Source organism: Sitodiplosis mosellana, unplaced genomic scaffold (assembly GCF_009176505.1).
Source record: "Sitodiplosis mosellana isolate CC-2019 unplaced genomic scaffold, AAFC_SMos_1.0 Smas_scaffold_6165, whole genome shotgun sequence".
Taxonomy (NCBI): domain Eukaryota; kingdom Metazoa; phylum Arthropoda; class Insecta; order Diptera; family Cecidomyiidae; genus Sitodiplosis; species Sitodiplosis mosellana.
In genome coordinates, this window is record NW_022601406.1 from 4,938,138 (window position 1) to 4,957,101 (window position 18,964).

Consider the following 18,964-nt stretch of genomic DNA (forward strand, 5'->3'; position numbering starts at 1 on the left):
ATTAATGACTGACAAAAAAAATTGGCCCAATTTCAGGTGATGGAAGTTTTGACGCACGTCAATAAACGATTGAAGTCTCGGCCATTGGTGCAGCTACCTGTTGAAGCCTTGCTGCAGCAATATCAAACCACCGATTCGCAGTTTTTGCACAATTTTTCGATAATTTATATAACGATGGGATTTCCGCGGCTTAGCCAAGATGAACAAGTTAAACTGGCACCGTTTGTATTGAACTGTTTGGAGGGAAAGCCCGAAAATCATCAGGATAAGTATGTGTGCCCATTGAAAATTCGTCAATTATAGAATTTAGCTGGACGAGTATAGATTTTTGAACCGATTTATGCGTTTTAGGTTATTGATGTTAGTTTTACCATTGCTCGAGTCAATTGAAATACCGAAAGATCCGGAAAAACGAAGCTCACTGCTTGGCCTTGGCGATAAACCATCAACTAAAAAGCAATTTCTAGCAATGTTACAAGATGTACTCCTACTGCCGTACGGTGTCACTTCGGATGGCGAGGTGCCGGCCGGCATGAGCTCATATGCTTTCAAACGTGTCATCGCCAATGGGTGGAAAGCCGAAGAATTGGAGAATCTGAAGAAGGGCATCTGTCGATTTTTGTGCAGTGGCGTCTTTTGCGATCAAGACATTCTCACGCTATTGGTTTTGGCTTCGGCTGATACACGATTCAGCGTTGCAACGCCAGCCATTGCCGAACTTAGTAAAATAAATTCGTCGGTCGATTGGTCCGATGCCGAAAAAACTGCACCATTGTACACATTGTTTTTGGGCAATGGTTTGAAGAATGCCGAACGCAAAACGTCTGCGTGCAGTGCACGTGTGCGTCAGAAGCTATTGCAGTATTTGTTGAAGAGCCGAGGCAAGGGTATCAACACGGTTCGTGGCATTCAAGTCATTTTCGAAGCACTTTTTGGAGAGAATAACAACCAAAAATGCAAAGTGCTTGCACTGCAATTCGCGAAGAACTTGATCAGAGAGTAAGTTTGAGGTCGTTTTAATTGTGGAAAAAAAAATTGAAGGGAAAAACCTGGTTTTGGTTCAATTGAACAAGAATCTAAAATTATGTACTTGTCATCATTTCAGTGGTCCAAAGGACTTGATCGACAAAATCTCCAAGGTAATTTTATCCGGTGTTTCAAAATTAATCGGAGTTGAATCAACTGAACCGGCCGATATTCAAAATGCTGCGTATTGTGCCATGGCTCAATTGGCACGAAAATGCCCCGACATTGTCAATAAGGATTTGCAATTGACCGTTGCCTACTTTAATCACTTGACTCAAGCGCCAACTGAGTTGCACGATTCCATACGAGAGGCTTTGATTGCCGTTGCACCGGCTTTTAAATGGAATAGTAACGCAGATGATGCATCCAAATGTACATCGAGTGCCAGGGATTTTATGCCAAACTCAAATCAAAAACTGCTCTTGGCCATGCTGAGCGAACACGCTGAATCGAAATCGATCATCGTACAAAATGTCACCTGCACATTCTTAACAACATGCTTTCCAGAACATTTCGTGCCCGCACGATATTTGCTGCTTTTGATCGCTGGCGAAAGGTAACACCGTTTTTATGTTCAGAAAAAAATATTTCTTCAGTCGAAGCCTTTGGCCTGAAGGCACTTCAAATATGTTTGTGCTTGAAAATCACCATGAATTTTTCATATTTTTCTAACATCAAAATCTGTTTTTCTTTCGAACACTTTCCTGAAACAAGGTCATCGTTACGCGAAACAATCACGCAGCATTTGTACGGTGTATCAAAGAAGGATCACATCAACTATTTGTACATATCAACGATTGATGGTGTATCGCGTAAAGAGAATGAGTCGCTCGAAGTGAATCAACTGTCAACCGAACAACGGCGCGTAGTCCTACCATCATTCAAGGAATTGATCAATTATGTCTACGAAATGAACCAGAAGCGATTGAGCAATTCATCAACACAACGTCATGTTTACGGCCGAGCCACGCTCACTTATTCTTATGAAGTGTATACAGAGGTAAGGAAAAATCTTCTGAAAAAAAGGCGAAAATTAAAAAAAAAAATTAATTTCCAGATTTTGGACTACTTACGATTATGTTTATGGTATTCAGCTGGCGTTCGATCGAATCCAAACAGCTCCAAATTCGTAGCCAAGTTGAATGCATACATTCAAAAAAACTATGAAGCCAACGAAGAGAATTTCCTTCAAAAGTATTTGGTGTTGGTGAAACAGATTTTGGTGGCGAAACGTGGAAATGTCGAATTGATTTGCATCTACGATTTATTAAATGCCGAATTGCAAACGATGACCCAGCAATGCTCCGATTTGCAGGAGAGTTTTGCATTAGCATTGAAGGATGTATCGGAATATACTCGAATTTTGGTGGCACAAAGCATTGGAATTCTGTGGGCCATTGGAAGCTCATTCGATGAGTTTAATGCATACGTGAGTATATTCTAACGCCGACCTAGTTTCAATACCAAAAAAAAAATGTGTTGATTTTTCAGATCAAAGAAGTCTTGAATTCATTATCGCAACGTCAAATTGAGCATCGCCATGGCAGTTTGTTGGCTCTATCGCACGCTTTACATCGTAAGATTGATTCATGGCAAAAGTCGGGAACGCTCGATGAGAAGGTGACATCCAATTGGGCGGAATTGAAACAAGTCGTAATTTTGTTAATCGATCATTTGGCGGATCAGCAGCCATTGCTGGTGTCGGCTGCTATCAATGGTATTTCCTTAATTGGTTCGGTTATCAAATTACCATTGCCCGATCAATCCGGCGACGCAGCTGCCGGCTCGTCGACATCATCCACTTCAACTTATAATGCTGACGAGCAAATGGATGTGGACGGCGATGCAAATGAGTATAGCAAAGCATTTGTGGCACAAAAAATTCTATTTTTATTGAAGAGTGCTCATTCACGGCCAAAGATTCGAGAAGAAGCTGCACATTGTATTGGCCATTTGGCCATCGGTGACGGTGCCTACTTCACACAAGGAAATCTGAACGCGTTCACCAAAATGATTAAATTGGTTTGTGGAAACTTTTATTTGATTCTCACAAAAATTTCTATTTTTCTTGATTCCAAAATATGTCTTTAAATGTCTTTGTCCACTTCAAAGACCAAGGATGCAGCATTGAATATAGCCATCGCACAAAGTATCGTGTTAACGGTGTTGGGTCATGAAATTCATGAAGGCGAGGAAATCAGTGATGGTAAACCGAATCCATACTGCGATGACAAGTGCTTCAACGAATTTTTAAGCAGCATCATACAAATGGTGGCCGATCCAAATCCAGCGTCTCGACACTCTACCGGCATTTGGCTATTGGCTCTCATCAAGAACTGTTCAAAACGACCATCGATCTATAAACGCAAGGACATCCTTCAATATGCTTTCACCGAGCTATTATCTGACGATAGTGGTAAGTTTGAGTGTAAATAGGGAATGAATTGAATTTGAAGAACAGACACATTGGGAAGTGTTCTCGGCAAACGACTTACCGACAGTATCGATAACAAAGATTACACATCATTTTGAAGAGCGAATTTTTTGAATGAAGTTAAAACGTTTCATTGAAGAGAAGTTAACTAAAATTTAACGTTTTTTTTTTCAGAATTTGTACAAGATGTTGCATCACGAGGACTTGGCTTAGTTTATGAACTGTCCGAAGCGCAGAATCAAGGTGATTTGGCCAATTCATTGTTGAATCAATTACTGGGCGGAAAACGACAAGTCACACAAGTCACGGAAGATACAAAACTGTTTGAAGAAGGAGTTTTGGGCAAAACGCCAACTGGGTAAATTTATTTTACTAAGTTACGATTTTTGATCGTCATAAAAATTGAAAGACATTGATTAATGCAGCATTTTCATAAAACTTTTATTCAATTGTCTTTTCGATTGTATTTTTCAATTTAATTTTCGCCTCAACTTTTTCACATCATTTTAATTTCTTCGATTCAATTCCATTTTTTTTAAATCGTTTTCCTATCTCTTTTTTCCTCAACAGTGGCAACATAACAACGTACAAAGAACTCTGTAGTCTTGCGTCCGATCTCAATAAGCCGGAAATGATTTATCAATTCATGCAGTTGGCCAATCACAATGCGGCATGGAATAGTAAGCTTGGTGCGGCATTTGGTTTGAAATCGATTTCAAAAGGAGCCAAAGATCAAATGAAGCCATTCTTGGAAAAGATCGTGCCGCGTCTCTATCGCTATAAATATGATCCGACGCCAAAAATTCAGCACTCAATGATTTCGATCTGGGATTCGATTGTAAGCGATTCAAAGGAAACGGTGGAAACATACTACTGGGCCATTTTTGATGAGTTGGTCACGAATCTAACTGATGTTGAATGGCGTGTTCGAATTGCATGTTGTTTGGCTGTCCGTGACTTGATCAAACGTTCGAATGGCCTAAAATTGAGATACCATGATCGTGTTATATCATCGGTGAAAGCGGGAGGTAGTGAAACGGATAATGCAAAAATGGATGTTGATGATGCCGAAAACTCAAATCATTCATTGCAACTTGGCAACGATGAAATTCAATGCAGCGAACCAGATCTGCACAAACTCTGGACACAATTATTCCGTGTGATGGACGATGTGCACGAAGGCACCCGATTAGCCGCCGAAGGCACAGCTAAGCAATTGAGCAAAGTAAGAAACTGTTTTAGATTTGATTGATATCATTGTGACTTTTTCGATATTTTAAACGTGTTTCTTCTCTTTTCAGATTTGCATCGTTGCCGCATCAACCAATAACGGAAAAGCGGGTGAAATCGTTGCGGCCACAGTGATGCCAGTTCTTTTGAATGTGGGAATAACGCACACTGTGGCTGAAATTCGTTCATTGTCGATGAAAACATTGTCAGAATTGATAGACTCCTCTGGATCGTTGCTAACGCCTCATTTGCAGATTTTAGTTCCATGCTTGTTGAAAGCCACCGGTGAATTGGAAGTACCGAAATTGTCGTACATGTCAAACCAATTGGGTGGAAATGCAGACGCACAAGAAATGGTCGATTCGGCTCGGGCTGAAGTGGCCAAACAGCATCATTCGACCGAAACACTTACCAAATGCATTCGATACATCAATTACGAGTCATTGGAAAAGATGACACCGAATATCGTTGAACTGATGAAAATCGCCGTCAATTTGGGCACGAAAATTGCATGCGCACATTTTGTTTGCTTGGTAAGGGTTATCTCGTCATTAGGTTGATGGTGATTTGATGAAAGAAAAGTGAGAAAAAAATGTTTCCATTTTCTTCGACTCACACAAATGTTTCATTTCATTTGTAGGTTACCATTCGATTCCAAAAAGAAATGCAACCGTTGGTCGGGAAGTACTTGAGTGCATGTTTCAGTGGTCTAAAAGATCGCAATAATATCGTGCGCAAGTACTATGCATCGGCAATGGGTCATTTGATCGGAATTGCAAAGGTATTTTTTTATTCGATTTAATAGCAAACATTTCGAGTATTTGATCATTTTGGGCAATTTCGATAATAATTCACTCTTTCTTCATACTCTCAACACCAGGAACAATCTGTGATCCGTTTATTCACCAAATTGACCGAATTTTACTTTGAAAACCAATCAAACAAGGGGATTCCGCAGACAATTTCAAGCGTAAACAAGCGTCATCAAGAAATGCTTAAGGATTATTCGGCTCACATTTTGCCGTTAATATTCTTTGCGATGCACGAGCAAGTGAACGATGACAATCGAACTATAATTGAATCATGGAAGGAGCTGTGGATTGATGTAAGTCCAGGTGATGCTGGTATTCGAATGAATCTTGAATCGATAATGCCAATGTTGGAGAAATCTCTAGAAGATTCATCGTGGAGTATCAAGGCACAAGGTGCGAATGCAATTAACACGATTGCCACTCGCTTGGGTAAAAATTTAGATCATGCCGAACGAAATCGACTGATAAACGCTTTGCTGCAAGCAGTCAGTGGTCGAACATTTCAAGGAAAAGAGCGTTTGCTTGAAGCGTTGGCCAGCCTTTGTGATGGTTTAAAGAAGGATGATTCACAAATTCATCAGCAAATTATTGATGCCGTCATGAAAGAGTGTAACAAAGAAGAGCCCATCTATCGAACGCATGCACTCAAAGCCATCGGTGATGTATTGGAGCATTTGCAAGAGGATCGATTCGAGGATTTATACAACATGATTTGGTATTTAATTGATAAAAAGGACTTGGCTTCAGTTACCGGTGATGATGAAGAAAAGAATTTATCGTCCGATGAGCGAAACAAACGCGCAATGATTTTCATCAATTTGAAAGAAACCGTTTGCGAAACTCTCGGCAAAGCATGGCCCGCCCATTCGCTGGAAACGCAACAAAAGTACCAGCTGATGTTTGTTGAACGATGTGTTCAGTGCTTACAGAATAACACACGGCCAGTTCAATTGGCATTGCTCGTTGCACTCGGAAAATTCGTTGAACGATTGAAGATTCTGGAAACTTCAAATAAAGCCAGCGTTGAGAGTGCACCAGATAAGAAATTCAAAATCGATGAGAATGAAGGAATTCTGGATAAAATCTGCAAAGATATTCTGTCTGCGGTGGTTTCGGTATCAGGTAAGGGCTCTTTTTTGGGAATTTGGATTTTTTTCTCTTGTTCCAAACGTCAAAAAAGAAAATTAAAAACTGAAGAACGTATTTTTTTTTTTTATCTTCTACAGGCATTCCACACACTGGCTTGAAGAAAGAGGCGCTCAATATACTACTAACCCTTTCAAATCGGCTGATTGAAAAGCAGTCTGCACACGAATTGGCTATGTTGAAACGAACGTTTGACGAAATTCTGGTGAAACTTCAACGTGACAACGCGCCTGAAATTAAGATTCGACTGAAGGATATCGAAGATAAACTAAAGAATGTCTAAATTTAAACGATTTTTTCGATCCGCACGTGGACTGAAGTGAGAGTAAGACCAGACAGTGGGATATTCATATACTAAAAAAATTTTGTAAATCTCTCGCAATTTGTAATGATTTCTTTTGTCATTTGTAACAATAAAAATCATAACATGAAACTTAATTTTAATAAAAACAGAAACTTTTCATTGACATTCATTTTCGGTACCGGGTTTTTGTTTCTCGAATTCTCTTCTCTTTACATTTCCAAAATTCTCAGCTCAATTTCACATTTTGAAAAGTAGAATTTGGTAAAGCGATGGTGGTTGGATGATGGTGGTTGGTTTGTATGTTACAAGTTTGACTTTTACGCAATCCTGCAATGTCCAAATTGCAGACACTCCCTTCCATTGGACAAAAATAAATTTAACCTGGGCTCGAATATTTGAGTTCGCGCACATCTGTAAGGGATGATAAATTTTCATATATAAATTTTGTTATGTAGTACAGAGTTTGAGCACCCTGTATTTCGTATTAATTCCCTGGATCGTGCTCATACGTGCATATGTGAATGGATTTGTATGTGCAATGTATATTGTATACGCACTTGCATCCTTCTTAGATAGACTGTTAATGTTTGCAAGTGAATGCGTATTATTAATTGCATTCAAGCTTTCTTTTAGTAGTTAAGTATACCGCTCTCAATTTGTTGCATATTCAAAGCATCAAAGTGACGAATTTGATGGGAAACATTTGTGGTTACAATTGTGATATTTACAATGCTATGTGTCATTTAAAACGTCGCATATTTGTAATTCTGTTTACCATGCCCATAATTACATTGGGGAAGAATATTTTCGATTGGGTAATGTATAAAATGAATTTCAAGGACACATGTTTCATAGTGAGTTTTATATTTATTTTCCTTATGTTTTAGCCCGCAAAATGGAATGATATCGAGTCCAATCCATTTCAAATGACATGGTGTGCAATCGTACCTCTTACATGTATTTCCATGTAAACTAACGAACATTTTAGGAAAATTTAACCGAATTTTGCATTTTACAGTGTTTATTCTGATGTTTGTGGAGGCATACGGAGAAACTATCCGAACTTACAAATACTATCACTTTGCAACTATGGTCATCTATAAATTCATCGGTATTTTGTCCATTTTTACGTATTTTCATTTGATGATGGACATACCGCCCATTGTGAATCGTGCAGATTTGAATTTCGAGTCCAAAAATTATTGCAATCGAACGGAGATTACTAACAATACAATGAAAATTCATTCAGATGCCGATATAAATTCTGATGATTATAATCTTTCCGTTCTCGAAGAATTTTCCGAATCTACGATCCTTTTAATGGCTGCATATAATTTTTCTACACATTGGATCAAAAATATACGTGTCCATATCTCGGTTTTACACATCGGTTATCTCGGTTTGTCTATGGAAAATTTACGGGGTAAGTAACTAATTCGAAGGAAAATTCATGCGCAATATTCATTGTGTGTTGTTTGTTTTTCACTTTCTCAGAAAAAAAAAACAGAAAAGAATCAATCCTTCATCCATGTGTGCAAAATCAGTCGAACTGTGGCTTTATCCGATTTTTACACTATCCTGGACATCTATTTATGTTCCACATTTTCGCACAATCTGCATCATCAGCTAGCGCAATTGTATTGCTAACATTGCCGCTATTTCCTGATAACTGGAACATTAAGGCTAAATCACCTTATCACTATGCCGAGCTTTTCCTACTGGTTTTCTACACTAGCTGCTTATTTGGTTTGTTATTTAGACTTGAAAAAAAAAAATGTAACAAATGTATAAAATTCTATTTAACTTTTCATTACAGCATCCAAATGCACCATTGGCAGTCCTTTTTCCATAAGAAAAATACTCTGTGGCGCGGTGCCGATTTTGTGTGGATATATTTGTGTCACGCTAGTCAAATTGATCTGTTTTGAAAAAGATATTGAGTTCAATTATGCGGACTCTATCTTGCTTTGAATGTGCTGCTTAACCATAGGTGATGACCATATTCTTCATTCATTCTCATTTGGGATCCACATTCTGGGTGGAGTAAAACTAATGCGTTCAATTTATACGTTACACAGGTCGTCAGTGGTTTTTGGACATGGAAATTAATCCTCAAAAGTATGGGCAATATTTCCGAAAAGAGCGCATCATAGCGGCCATAGAAAAACAACCTGGCGAAATCAAGATGGTGCGAGTAAAAATAACCGTGAACAAAACGAATTAAAATATTTTCCAACACCTACAAGAATGGGTTTAAACATACAAAAATATGTAATTTGGACTTGGCTCTGTGAAAATGCTGATATATCATCATTTCCTGGTGAAACTTTAATGTGACAAAGAGCTACGTACGATGTCCATATATAAGCGCATACATAGCGCTAGATGTACAGCACTGAACACAAACAGTTTGCTGTTAAACGATGCACGATCGGGCTGGCAAAAATACACCGATTTTAACGTATGTTTATTTTATGTGGTAGCAACAACGTCTAGATTGGGGTGGTTTAGTGGCCAGAATTTGGTCACGTGCAGCGTATGAATGAGCCGAGTCTTCCTAAATTCATTTCTATCTCCTTAAAAAAAGGGGAGAATATGACAGGAATAGGAAGACTCAAGACCTGGCTCTCGAGAGGTTATGATTTGGAGGAAATGTTGCGAGATTTTTCTTAAAATGCATCAAACACCAAAGGATGGTAAGATTCTTTAAGCATTTATTGTTGTTGTTATTGAAAGGTTTAACCATATACCATCACATGAACCTTACTCCATGTGTAACTATTTTGACTAAACAGCCAGTTGATTATTTTGGGAAATATTAAAAAAATGATTAAAAGAACCAAGAAAATGTTTACCTGAAATTAGGGTTTACAATCGTTTCGACAAATACCGCAAATGATGATGAAAAAGCCGTATGTAGTGTTCTGTTTGGACAGTTCAAAATAACGCATAGGAAAACGAAGAAAAAAACGTTTATTCGGCGTTTTTTAACGGCTCTGTTTCAATGGGTCTTTTAACCAATGATTTGAGAAAACATGTGTGTGTTTAAATGGTGAGACAAATATAATTTATGACCTATACCATTTCTCTACCAAATTGTGACTGCATCAGAAACTAATACTGAAATAAATTGGTGTATGCATTGAAAACTGCCGTTGATTTTTTTTTTTTGCTATTGATACAAATGGATTATTTCAATTCTCCCAGCTATTGAGTGTTGAAAGGAAATTCCTTAAAATTATTTACTGGATAGAGATAAATACAATCAGATTTAAATCTGAAAATAATTATTTTGCCATTCAGTAATGGTAATTCACCATTGGTAAAGTCACGTTCCGAATAAACAAGTCAATAAAATTGAAGCGATTTTTGTGCGTGAGTCGAAGTGAGAACGATACTACAAAGGAGCATTAATACCAGAAGTCTCGCATTTTGTATAATTTTCTTTTCACTTTTAACAACAAAATTCGTAAAAAAAATGAAAAGAATTCAAAAAACCCAATGATATCAATCAAAATAAAACATTGAATTGCACGGTGCCGGTTTTTCCATTCAAATTCACTTCCAAAGTTAAAATTAAACGGTTTTTGTCAACAATTTTCCATATAAAAAAAAACCAAAGTCAACGGTGTTCCATATTAAAACAGACCAAACGGTGTAAAAAGACATGCGACTCCCTTTCCATCGTTACAAAAAAGTTCGCTCGTAACATTCTAAAAAAACACATCGGTCTCAAAAAGATCTGGAGCATATTGCTATATATAACGCTGTAAAAACTTTCAGGTTATTGTACATTCAAATGTCAAACCTCAGACCTGTCAAACGACGAACGACGACAACTACGACGACGCACACACTGTCAAAGCGCGAGCATTCAGCAATGCTCAGTTATATCTAATCGGTGACATACATTGGATGCGACGTGTGTTTGCGTACGATTACCAAGATAAGGTGTTGTTTTGCGGCATATTTATTCGTTACAACTACGTTGCCGAGAGAAAAGAGAGAGAAAAAACACAGTAAAAAAAAGTATTCATCGCATTGCTCGGCTATTATATATTATTCCGTCCATTCAGCTTTCGATATTGTGCTCCGCTGCTGAGTGAATTAAATGGAATAGATAGCATTAAATCACAAACAGTTAAGGTAAAGCACTTGAACATATATATCGACAACAATCGAAAGTCTGTCGGTTTTCTACTCTGTTACATTTTATTTTACTTCTTCTTCTTCTTCTTAATTTATTTTATCGGCTGCGTAAAAGTGTCAATTTCGCTAGAGCATTTCACAAACAACCGAAAGAAACAATCAAAAATCGTTCATGTGTCTTTTAAATACTACCTTTTTTTAGGCAATTTTCCAATAGAAAAAAGAAAAACAAAACACAAATCCAAATTCAATGTCGCATCTCGTCGGCTTAGTGTCGAATTCCGTGGCCACAACGTTAACAGCTTGTTTTTTTAAATGTAAGCAAAAACCGAAACCGCACAAAAAAAGAAAGAAAAAAAAACAATTCTATCAAATACACCAGTGAATCCGTGATACAACATGATATCAATGTGTTCTGTTTGTTTTTGTTGTTCCTTTCTTTATTTTGTCAACAATTGATCATTTGATTTTGATTTTGATTTGATAAAGAAATTCTGTGTGTTTTGTCTTCTGTTTTATTGTTGTGTTTGTGTCAATTTGCACATGACTCTTTTGCCAGTTTTTTTTTTTTTGCATTGATTTTGTTCAACTAAACTCATTTGATTGTTCATTATTCGCTTTATTGCATTAAAATTCAGTTCAAGCGTGGCGCACAGTTGGCATTCGAGGGTCACACAGTCTCACACAATTCATCAAAATGACGGATTTTAGCGTCGAAATTCTACCAGCTCTACAAGACAATTACATGTACTTGGTGGGTATATCATATGGAATTTTTTTTGCAATTATTCGATGGATTTATGATTCGAACCATTTTTTCTTTCGGTAACACATTAGATTATCGATAATGAGACACGAGAGGCTGCCATTGTCGATCCAGTCGATCCGGAGCGGGTTTTAACAGCTGTTTCAGACCAAGCAGTTCAATTGAAATCGGTGTTGACCACCCATCATCATTGGTACGTAATTGTTTTATTAGATAAAAGAAGAGGATTTCATCATATTTTTAATCAAAATATCACATTTTCAATCGAAATTTTCACACCGTTCGAAACATTCCGTTGAGTCATTTGGAAATGATAACAATTTTGTCATGATTCTATTTGAACCCTATTTTCTATCTTTATTCCATAGGGATCATGCTGGCGGAAATGAAAAACTGGTCTCAAAGTTCAACAAGTCGTTGAAAGTGTACGGTGGTGACGATCGCATCGGTGCATTGACGGACAAAGTCAAGCAAGATGATGAGATTCGTTTGGGCAATTTAACGATTCGTTGTCTGTTCACACCGTGCCATACAACAGGACACATTTGCTACTACATTGATTCGCCGAATGGTGAACGTGCCGTTTTCACTGGTGACACATTGTTCTCAGGCGGATGCGGTCGTTTCTTCGAAGGTAATGCCGAGCAAATGCATGCGGCGCTCATCGGTAAACTGTCTGCTCTTCCGAATGATACAAACGTTTACTGCGGCCATGAGTACACGCTGCAAAATTTGGCATTCGCAAAACATGTTGAACCTTCGAACCAAGACATTGTCAAGAAAATCGAGTGGGCCAAAAAAATGCGCACTGATAACATACCAACGGTAAATTTTCTACTTGAAATGGATTAAAATTCAATTGAATTAAAAAATTTGATTTTTGGAAGGCCATGGCCAATCTCAAGGTCTTGATGGCTCTAAGTTGATCAAATTTGACTGTCAATTCTAACAATGGTCGAATTGAATCAAATTTAAATCTGTGCACTGATTGATAAATCAGTGGATTTACTTGATGAATTGATCGAATCAACTAATACCGTGGATTAATTAGCGAAAGTGGATCATTGATAGTCTTCCTTTCACCCTTTTTTCCCTTGTTCGCAATTGCAGGTGCCGTCAACTATTGGCGATGAGAAATTGATCAACCCATTTATGCGAGTCAATCAATCAAGTGTACAACAGCATACCGGCAAAACAGACGAAGTCGCAACGATGGCTGCAATTCGAAAGGAAAAGGATAATTTTAAGGCTTAACACAAAACCTCATTAACAAAAACCGCAACGAACAAACATCAATGTTTCTCTGTTATCACATCAATTTCCTTTCAAAAACACACTTTTCCTTTTTTTTTTTTCCAGCGCATGGAAATGAGCAAAAGCACGAAAAAAAAGAGAATAAAATGCACATTATTCCAAAAAGTATTTGATACAATCGTTTTTTTTATATTGATTCTTCTTTCATTTAGCCATTCTCACTTTATTTTTTTATTTTTAAATTTGAAATACGTTTTTAAAATCGTAACTCCGTTTTTCTCTCTCTCTCTCTCTCTCTCTCTTTGCACATGTTCTAATCTAAAAAAAAATTTGTTACTCGAATTATAATATTCTTCCTCAATTGTTTCTTTTTTGTTTTAAAATAAAAATACACGAAAATAAATGCAATTTGGTTGTTTTAATAAAACTTATTACAGAAGAGAACTTGATTCACACCACAAATGATAACGGATAATTGTTTTGTTTCGAGGAATTGTTTGTTTTTATTTCTTTTTTTGTTTTGTTTTGTGTGTCGTTTCATTTGGATGCGGCGAAACTCTTTGGCCAGTCTGTGTGTGTGTGTGTGTGGTGGTTGTGTGCTGTGCTATGAGCAGCTTATGTACTGTAGACATCCTCATTTGCGTATGAGGCATGCGGATAATTGCCATGGGTGAAAATCCGTGAAAAATTGCTGTCTATCCCTGAGCTTGGTATCACTGGTATCATATCCCTGGAAAATACAAGAAAAAACACACAGATTTGAAAAAAAAACGTTTAGAATGCACACATTTTTTTTTTTCATTTGGTAAACACACGCTTCGAAGCATCGATTTTTCAGTGTTTCTCTGTTCATAAGTTAATTTCGGTTTCTATCCTCTTCATTAAGCAAAATGTTTTCTTCTGTTTTTTTTCCCTCTGTGATAATGTCTTCTTCGGTTATTAAATGGGACATAGATTTTATGGGCAATCATTTTTCATAAAAAAAGTCAATTGACAGTAAATTATTGCTTTTTACACACATTTTTTCCAATGAATTTCCGCAGAAGCAATCTGGACATTTCGAAAATGGGAAATATTTTCAACAAGAGAAAAAAAATGCCGCACTTTTAAGTGACCAAAGTGTGTTCTTTTGGGAAAAAAAGTGAAACGAAAAAGAAGAAAACATGTGTCGCATTTTCGGTTTTTGGTCGGTGTAAGAGAACAAATTTTTTATTTGATTGACCCATTAGAGGAAGTGCCATTTTTTTCTGCATGTGGCACACAAATCGCCCGTTTCAAATACACATAAATAACGTTACATTTTAATAGCATTGAATATACTCACAAACGGCTCTGCGGGGTTCGATCCCTTTGTCGTCGATTCTTAAACCAATTTGACACTTGTGTTAACGTTAGCCCAGTCTTTTTCGCCAGCAACTTCTTCTCCTCGGGTGTCGGATACCTAAACACGCAACAGAAAAACACACACAAATCGAAACAAGTGTTAAACGTTTGCTCTTTTTTTTGCTCTCGTATACATTTCAATGGATGCAAACGATTATGGAATTGCAGCCGATTTCAATAGAATTGAATGGTGCAGACTAAATGATTGTTTTCTTTTTTCAATTTTGAATTTAAAAACAAAAGTCAGACACAAACAATCGAAACTATTAAGGTATAAGTTGAAAACATAATATCAATAGGTTATTCAACGCAAATATAACGGCTATGGGTGGCTGTAGTTATTAATAAACACATCAACTCTTATCAAAAAATCAATAAAACGTCAACATTTATTACCGATTCCGTTCGTAGCAATCTTTGAGTGCATTTCGACTTTTTTCCTTAAAACAATAAACCGTCTCTTCACCATCCCAGATCGTCTTCGGCAGCGGATACTTTTTTCGTATGCGATATTTGTCGACAGCTCCTGATTTCAACCAAAACACATATTCGATTAGTTTTTTTTTTCATCTCGTTTGTCGAGCAGCAATTTTTTATTCGATTTGGCCCGAGAAATCTTTCGCTCGTCAAAATATTATTTTCTTTGAATTTTGATTTCAATATCTCTTGATTTCAATTCAAACCGAAAATTCCGTTGAAATTCAATTGAAAAAAGATTTTATCGTTCAAAATGAAAGAGAGCCATTTTTTTTTCTTCAAATGAAGAGGAAGAAAAATAAATAAAACCACAAACCTAATCGACGGTCTCGCACTTTTTCCGCCTCTTTGTAGTGGGCTTTGAACCAAAGCAATTGCAATTCGTTGTGGAATTTTATGGAAAAACAGTGCGACTCAAGTAATTTGTAGAGATCATGATAGAGACCTTGATGATATGCAACTACTGCTCGCGCTCTTTTCACGGAAATGAGGAAAAAGGAAAGAAATTGTCACAATGAATAAATCGATCTTTGCCAACTAAAAACTAAAAATTTTTTTGGAGAAAATAATTAGAGCATGAAATTCAAACCATTTTTTCTGAAAATGAAAAATTTCACGGTTCTCTTATGATTTAAACATTAAATATTGCTATCATTAAGTCATTTCACTCCATTTAAGGACTGAATATGCAGCCTTGAAAAATAACACTTTTTCCGCCGCCATAAAAATGCACCTTAAAATATAAATTCCAATAAAAAAAAAACTCACCTTAAAATACTGTCGTTGGGTCGAACGAGTTCGTTTTTTGGTAGATTGTACAAAAGTTGTGCCAATTTGTCAATATCACCTTTTTGCTGGAGTGCTTCGCACAGACACACTATATGGTCGGGACTGAAATCGAGTGTTTTGCGTCCCATTTCCGAATTGAACATTCCCGATGAGCTCGTTGACTGGCCATTCGGCGATAGGACCAATGAGGGGGACACAGCATACGCTTGTGATTGATTGTCACTCTCTCGATTCGACATCGATTCGATCAATCGACTGTTTTCTATAAAAATCACATTCATTATTCGATTTTAGTTCCGATCAAACATGTTCATAGTGAGAAAAATCCTGGATTTTAAATTCACAAAATTTGGGCATCAATTTATTTCGAACAACAATACAACATTATCATTCATTTCCATTGATCAACTATAGTCGATTAAAAATTTGAAATGATCATCTTCATTTTTAAAACTTTGCTGAATTTTGTATAAAATTCTTCAATTTTTTTTCTCGATATTTCATTACATTTCGAGCCAATCAATTCGATCGCACTTCGAATCATTAATAAAATGTCGAAGGAATGTTGAAAAACATTGTCACATTCAAACGAAACTCGCGCACTTCTATCAATCAAATGCATGAAAAAAAAAAATCCGTCGCACTTACCAAAATCACTTTCTGTTTTGCGAATGAACATTTTGTCGTTGGGAAATGCTTGAAATTGTTTTTCCGGAAAGAAAAGTGTGGTTTTGCACAGCGCTGAATTTTCTGGGGTGATATTATTTCGATAGCCTGCACGAGACAAGAAAAACAAAAGCACATACAACTGATCAGTAAAAGACACTCAAATTTCGGCAGATCATCATATTTCAAAGTGATTGTTTTGAATATTCATATTTCAAACAGATCTTTTTTTTTTATTGTTGGTCAAATTGATCGATCGATAGACAGGAAAAGAAAAAAAAAACCGTCACCAACCTGACGAATTGTCAGCATTTGAATTGTTGTTTGTTATGTGGTTATTGTTATTGTTGTTGTTAACATTTGTATTGTTGGCCAGTGCCAACGGCGAATAGACCATATTTGTTTTGGTGTTGTTCTGTGAGATGATACCGTTTACTTTGAGATTATGTCGCAGAGGATCGGTAGGACTGTTTGAATTTGAGCTCATTGCATGTATCGCCGACATTTTTGCCAATCAAATGTGTGTCTGTTTTCTATTCTCTTATCAAAAAAAAAAAATCACTGGGGTCCTAAGACGGCAATTACACTGAATCACTCGCACATGAGCGGCTCTGCTTGCTCACACTTATTTCACTAAATTTGTACAAAACTATTTCCTAAGAAGATTCAAACTGTGTGTCACTGAATTTTAAATCTGAATCACACTTTCTGCGAACGAAAAAAAAGAAGGTTTTTTCGATTTAAACACTAAATCGAATGTATTGCATTGAAAAAAAAAATTGTTCCATGTGTCGTGGTCGTCGTTGTTGTATGATTTAAAAAAAAATAAAAAAAAGCAACGAACGAAAAACGGCATGTACAGTGTATGAGATCCTAAAGCCTTCTGAGGCAAACACAACCAACCAGTTGATTGTAAAGTCCAGCTGAAATGAGGCGAAAGGAACGTGAAAGCGGAGAGCCAAAAAAAAACACTGCAATTGTTTATTTGAGCAAGAGAATGAGAAGAAGAAAAGCAAGCAACAGCAGCAGCACCAGCAGCAGCAGCGCCAGTCGTAGAAAACACACCACTGTATATCTCAACCCACAATACGAATATGAAACCTCTTATAGGCGATTAAACTGTAGTCGATGAACATGTGTGAAAAACTCACACACAAAATCACAAACAGCACAACCGAAAAAAAAGGGCTCTGCCAATGTGAAATCGGAGATGCGACAGCCGAAATAACACACAAAACAACCAAGGCAACAACACACAGCAAATTCGAATGAATTGTGTGTGCTCATTTCTTTTTTTCCTGTCCCTGTTTTATTGTTCATTGCAGCGATCATTTCGATTGCAAATGGCAAGAGGGGCTGGATTTCCATCAACAACATTCTATTCGACTCGTTCGTTATGTTAGATCACTGAGACACACGCATACCATCCTCTCTCGCATTGCGAAGCGATAGCACAAACAGGGCATTGGTTTTTCCTGCGCAAAATCAATGCTATGGCTCCGCCTATTTCAATGTTGTTGTTATCGTTGTTGTTGCACTTTTTGTTTTTGGTTTCAATTGTTGTCTCTCGACAATGTGCTTGAGAATTGTGATTGCAACGAGGAATAAGGATTTCTTGCCAATTTCGACAGCGCAGAGCAACTCCTTTTTGCTATTCCAATTCCTCAGTGTGAAACATTACTGGAATGTACTTGTGTCTTCGGTATGCAAGTCCGCTTTATCGACAATGTCGATGCGAAATTGGATAAGTTTCTATTAGCAACTGGATCTCCAAAAATTGATTTCAACCACCTATGAAATGTGCCGAGGGAGACAAATGGAGATCGAGCGGCAGAGGGACAGAGCGGTATAGAGGCAGAGCGGCGGCAATGGAGACAGAGGGACAGAGCAGCAATGTGGAGATAGAGCGGTATCAAGGGAGTGATAGCGATATAACAAAATTGGCACAATCACATGGTAACAGCCACTCCCAACCAATCACACTCCCCTGGATCTTTTGCCATCAACGCGAGTGAGAGACACAGACATGGCTCATTTTCAATTTTAAATGGTCTATATCATTTGACACTTGCTCTCGCAATTTATAGTTGCTTCTTTTTCCAATGAAAATTACGCTAACAATAAATATTTTTATTCCACGCGAATTGAATTAATTGAGCATTATGTTTTGTGTTGAGCAAAAAAATGTTTCTCTATGAAATTGACACGAAAACAATGGCAAACAGAGTGAGATGTTGAATTCGATCTAAGGCGTCAATCTGGCGTATAAATAGAATATGCAAAGGAACGAAAAAATAAAATCTGCTGACATGTCTGCACATGGCTTCTGCTCTTTTTTTTTTAAACTAGAGCACAGTTTCTAATTGCGAGTGGCATCGACGCAATGTAAAATAGTTCATAAGAAATTCATCACATTCCTTGGAATCGCCAACATTTATGTCACTTCGCACTTAGAACCGCTTCACCATTGTGTTTTTTTTCGTGTGTGTGTGTGTGTGTGTGTGTGTGTGTGTGTGTGTGTGTGTGTG

At 37.2% G+C, this 18,964-nt stretch overlaps 3 protein-coding genes and 1 long non-coding RNA gene across 6 annotated transcripts in view; 3 read left to right on the top strand and 1 right to left on the bottom strand.

Annotated features, from left to right (window-relative positions):
* The window catches only part of LOC129574737 (proteasome-associated protein ECM29 homolog), a 34,492-nt gene extending 27,394 nt beyond the window's left edge, over nt 1-7,098 (top strand). For both annotated transcript variants that reach the window (XM_055457133.1, XM_055457132.1), the window contains exons 3-15: nt 37-269; nt 352-999; nt 1,106-1,582; nt 1,741-2,026; nt 2,084-2,455; nt 2,518-3,048; nt 3,139-3,442; nt 3,635-3,818; nt 4,031-4,685; nt 4,762-5,223; nt 5,331-5,471; nt 5,571-6,624; nt 6,729-7,098. In XM_055457133.1, coding sequence (XP_055313108.1) covers nt 40-269; nt 352-999; nt 1,106-1,582; nt 1,741-2,026; nt 2,084-2,455; nt 2,518-3,048; nt 3,139-3,442; nt 3,635-3,818; nt 4,031-4,685; nt 4,762-5,223; nt 5,331-5,471; nt 5,571-6,624; nt 6,729-6,931 — 5,547 coding nt within the window. In that variant the 5' untranslated portion in view covers nt 37-39 and the 3' untranslated portion in view covers nt 6,932-7,098. The remainder of the gene's footprint in view (nt 1-36; nt 270-351; nt 1,000-1,105; nt 1,583-1,740; nt 2,027-2,083; nt 2,456-2,517; nt 3,049-3,138; nt 3,443-3,634; nt 3,819-4,030; nt 4,686-4,761; nt 5,224-5,330; nt 5,472-5,570; nt 6,625-6,728) is intronic.
* Nucleotides 7,099-8,479: 1,381 nt separating this feature from the next.
* On the top strand, nt 8,480-9,605 carry LOC129574661 (uncharacterized). The gene is made up of 3 exons (XR_008688720.1): nt 8,480-8,698; nt 8,769-8,942; nt 9,031-9,605. It is a non-coding gene; the product is annotated as an uncharacterized LOC129574661 (long non-coding RNA).
* A 1,236-nt stretch (nt 9,606-10,841) lies between these two features.
* On the top strand, nt 10,842-13,289 carry LOC129574599 (hydroxyacylglutathione hydrolase, mitochondrial). Of its 2 annotated transcripts, XM_055456800.1 has the most exons (6): nt 10,842-11,098; nt 11,304-11,418; nt 11,740-11,855; nt 11,939-12,060; nt 12,236-12,692; nt 12,978-13,289. In XM_055456800.1, exons 2-6 carry the CDS (start codon nt 11,352-11,354, stop codon nt 13,119-13,121), a joined length of 906 nt encoding a protein of 301 aa, XP_055312775.1. In that variant the 5' UTR covers nt 10,842-11,098; nt 11,304-11,351; the 3' UTR covers nt 13,122-13,289. The 2 variants fall into 2 exon arrangements, with proteins under 2 accessions (XP_055312775.1, XP_055312776.1); XM_055456801.1 differs by lacking the exon at nt 11,304-11,418.
* A 231-nt stretch (nt 13,290-13,520) lies between these two features.
* Nucleotides 13,521-17,321, bottom strand: LOC129574598 (protein sine oculis). Its single transcript, XM_055456799.1, has 7 exons — nt 16,731-17,321; nt 16,419-16,544; nt 15,750-16,032; nt 15,298-15,455; nt 14,901-15,030; nt 14,446-14,562; nt 13,521-13,851 (listed from the first exon to the last, which is right to left on the bottom strand). Exons 1-7 carry the CDS (start codon nt 16,939-16,941, stop codon nt 13,737-13,739), a joined length of 1,140 nt encoding a protein of 379 aa, XP_055312774.1. The 5' UTR covers nt 16,942-17,321; the 3' UTR covers nt 13,521-13,736.
* Nucleotides 17,322-18,964: the final 1,643 nt, after the last annotated feature.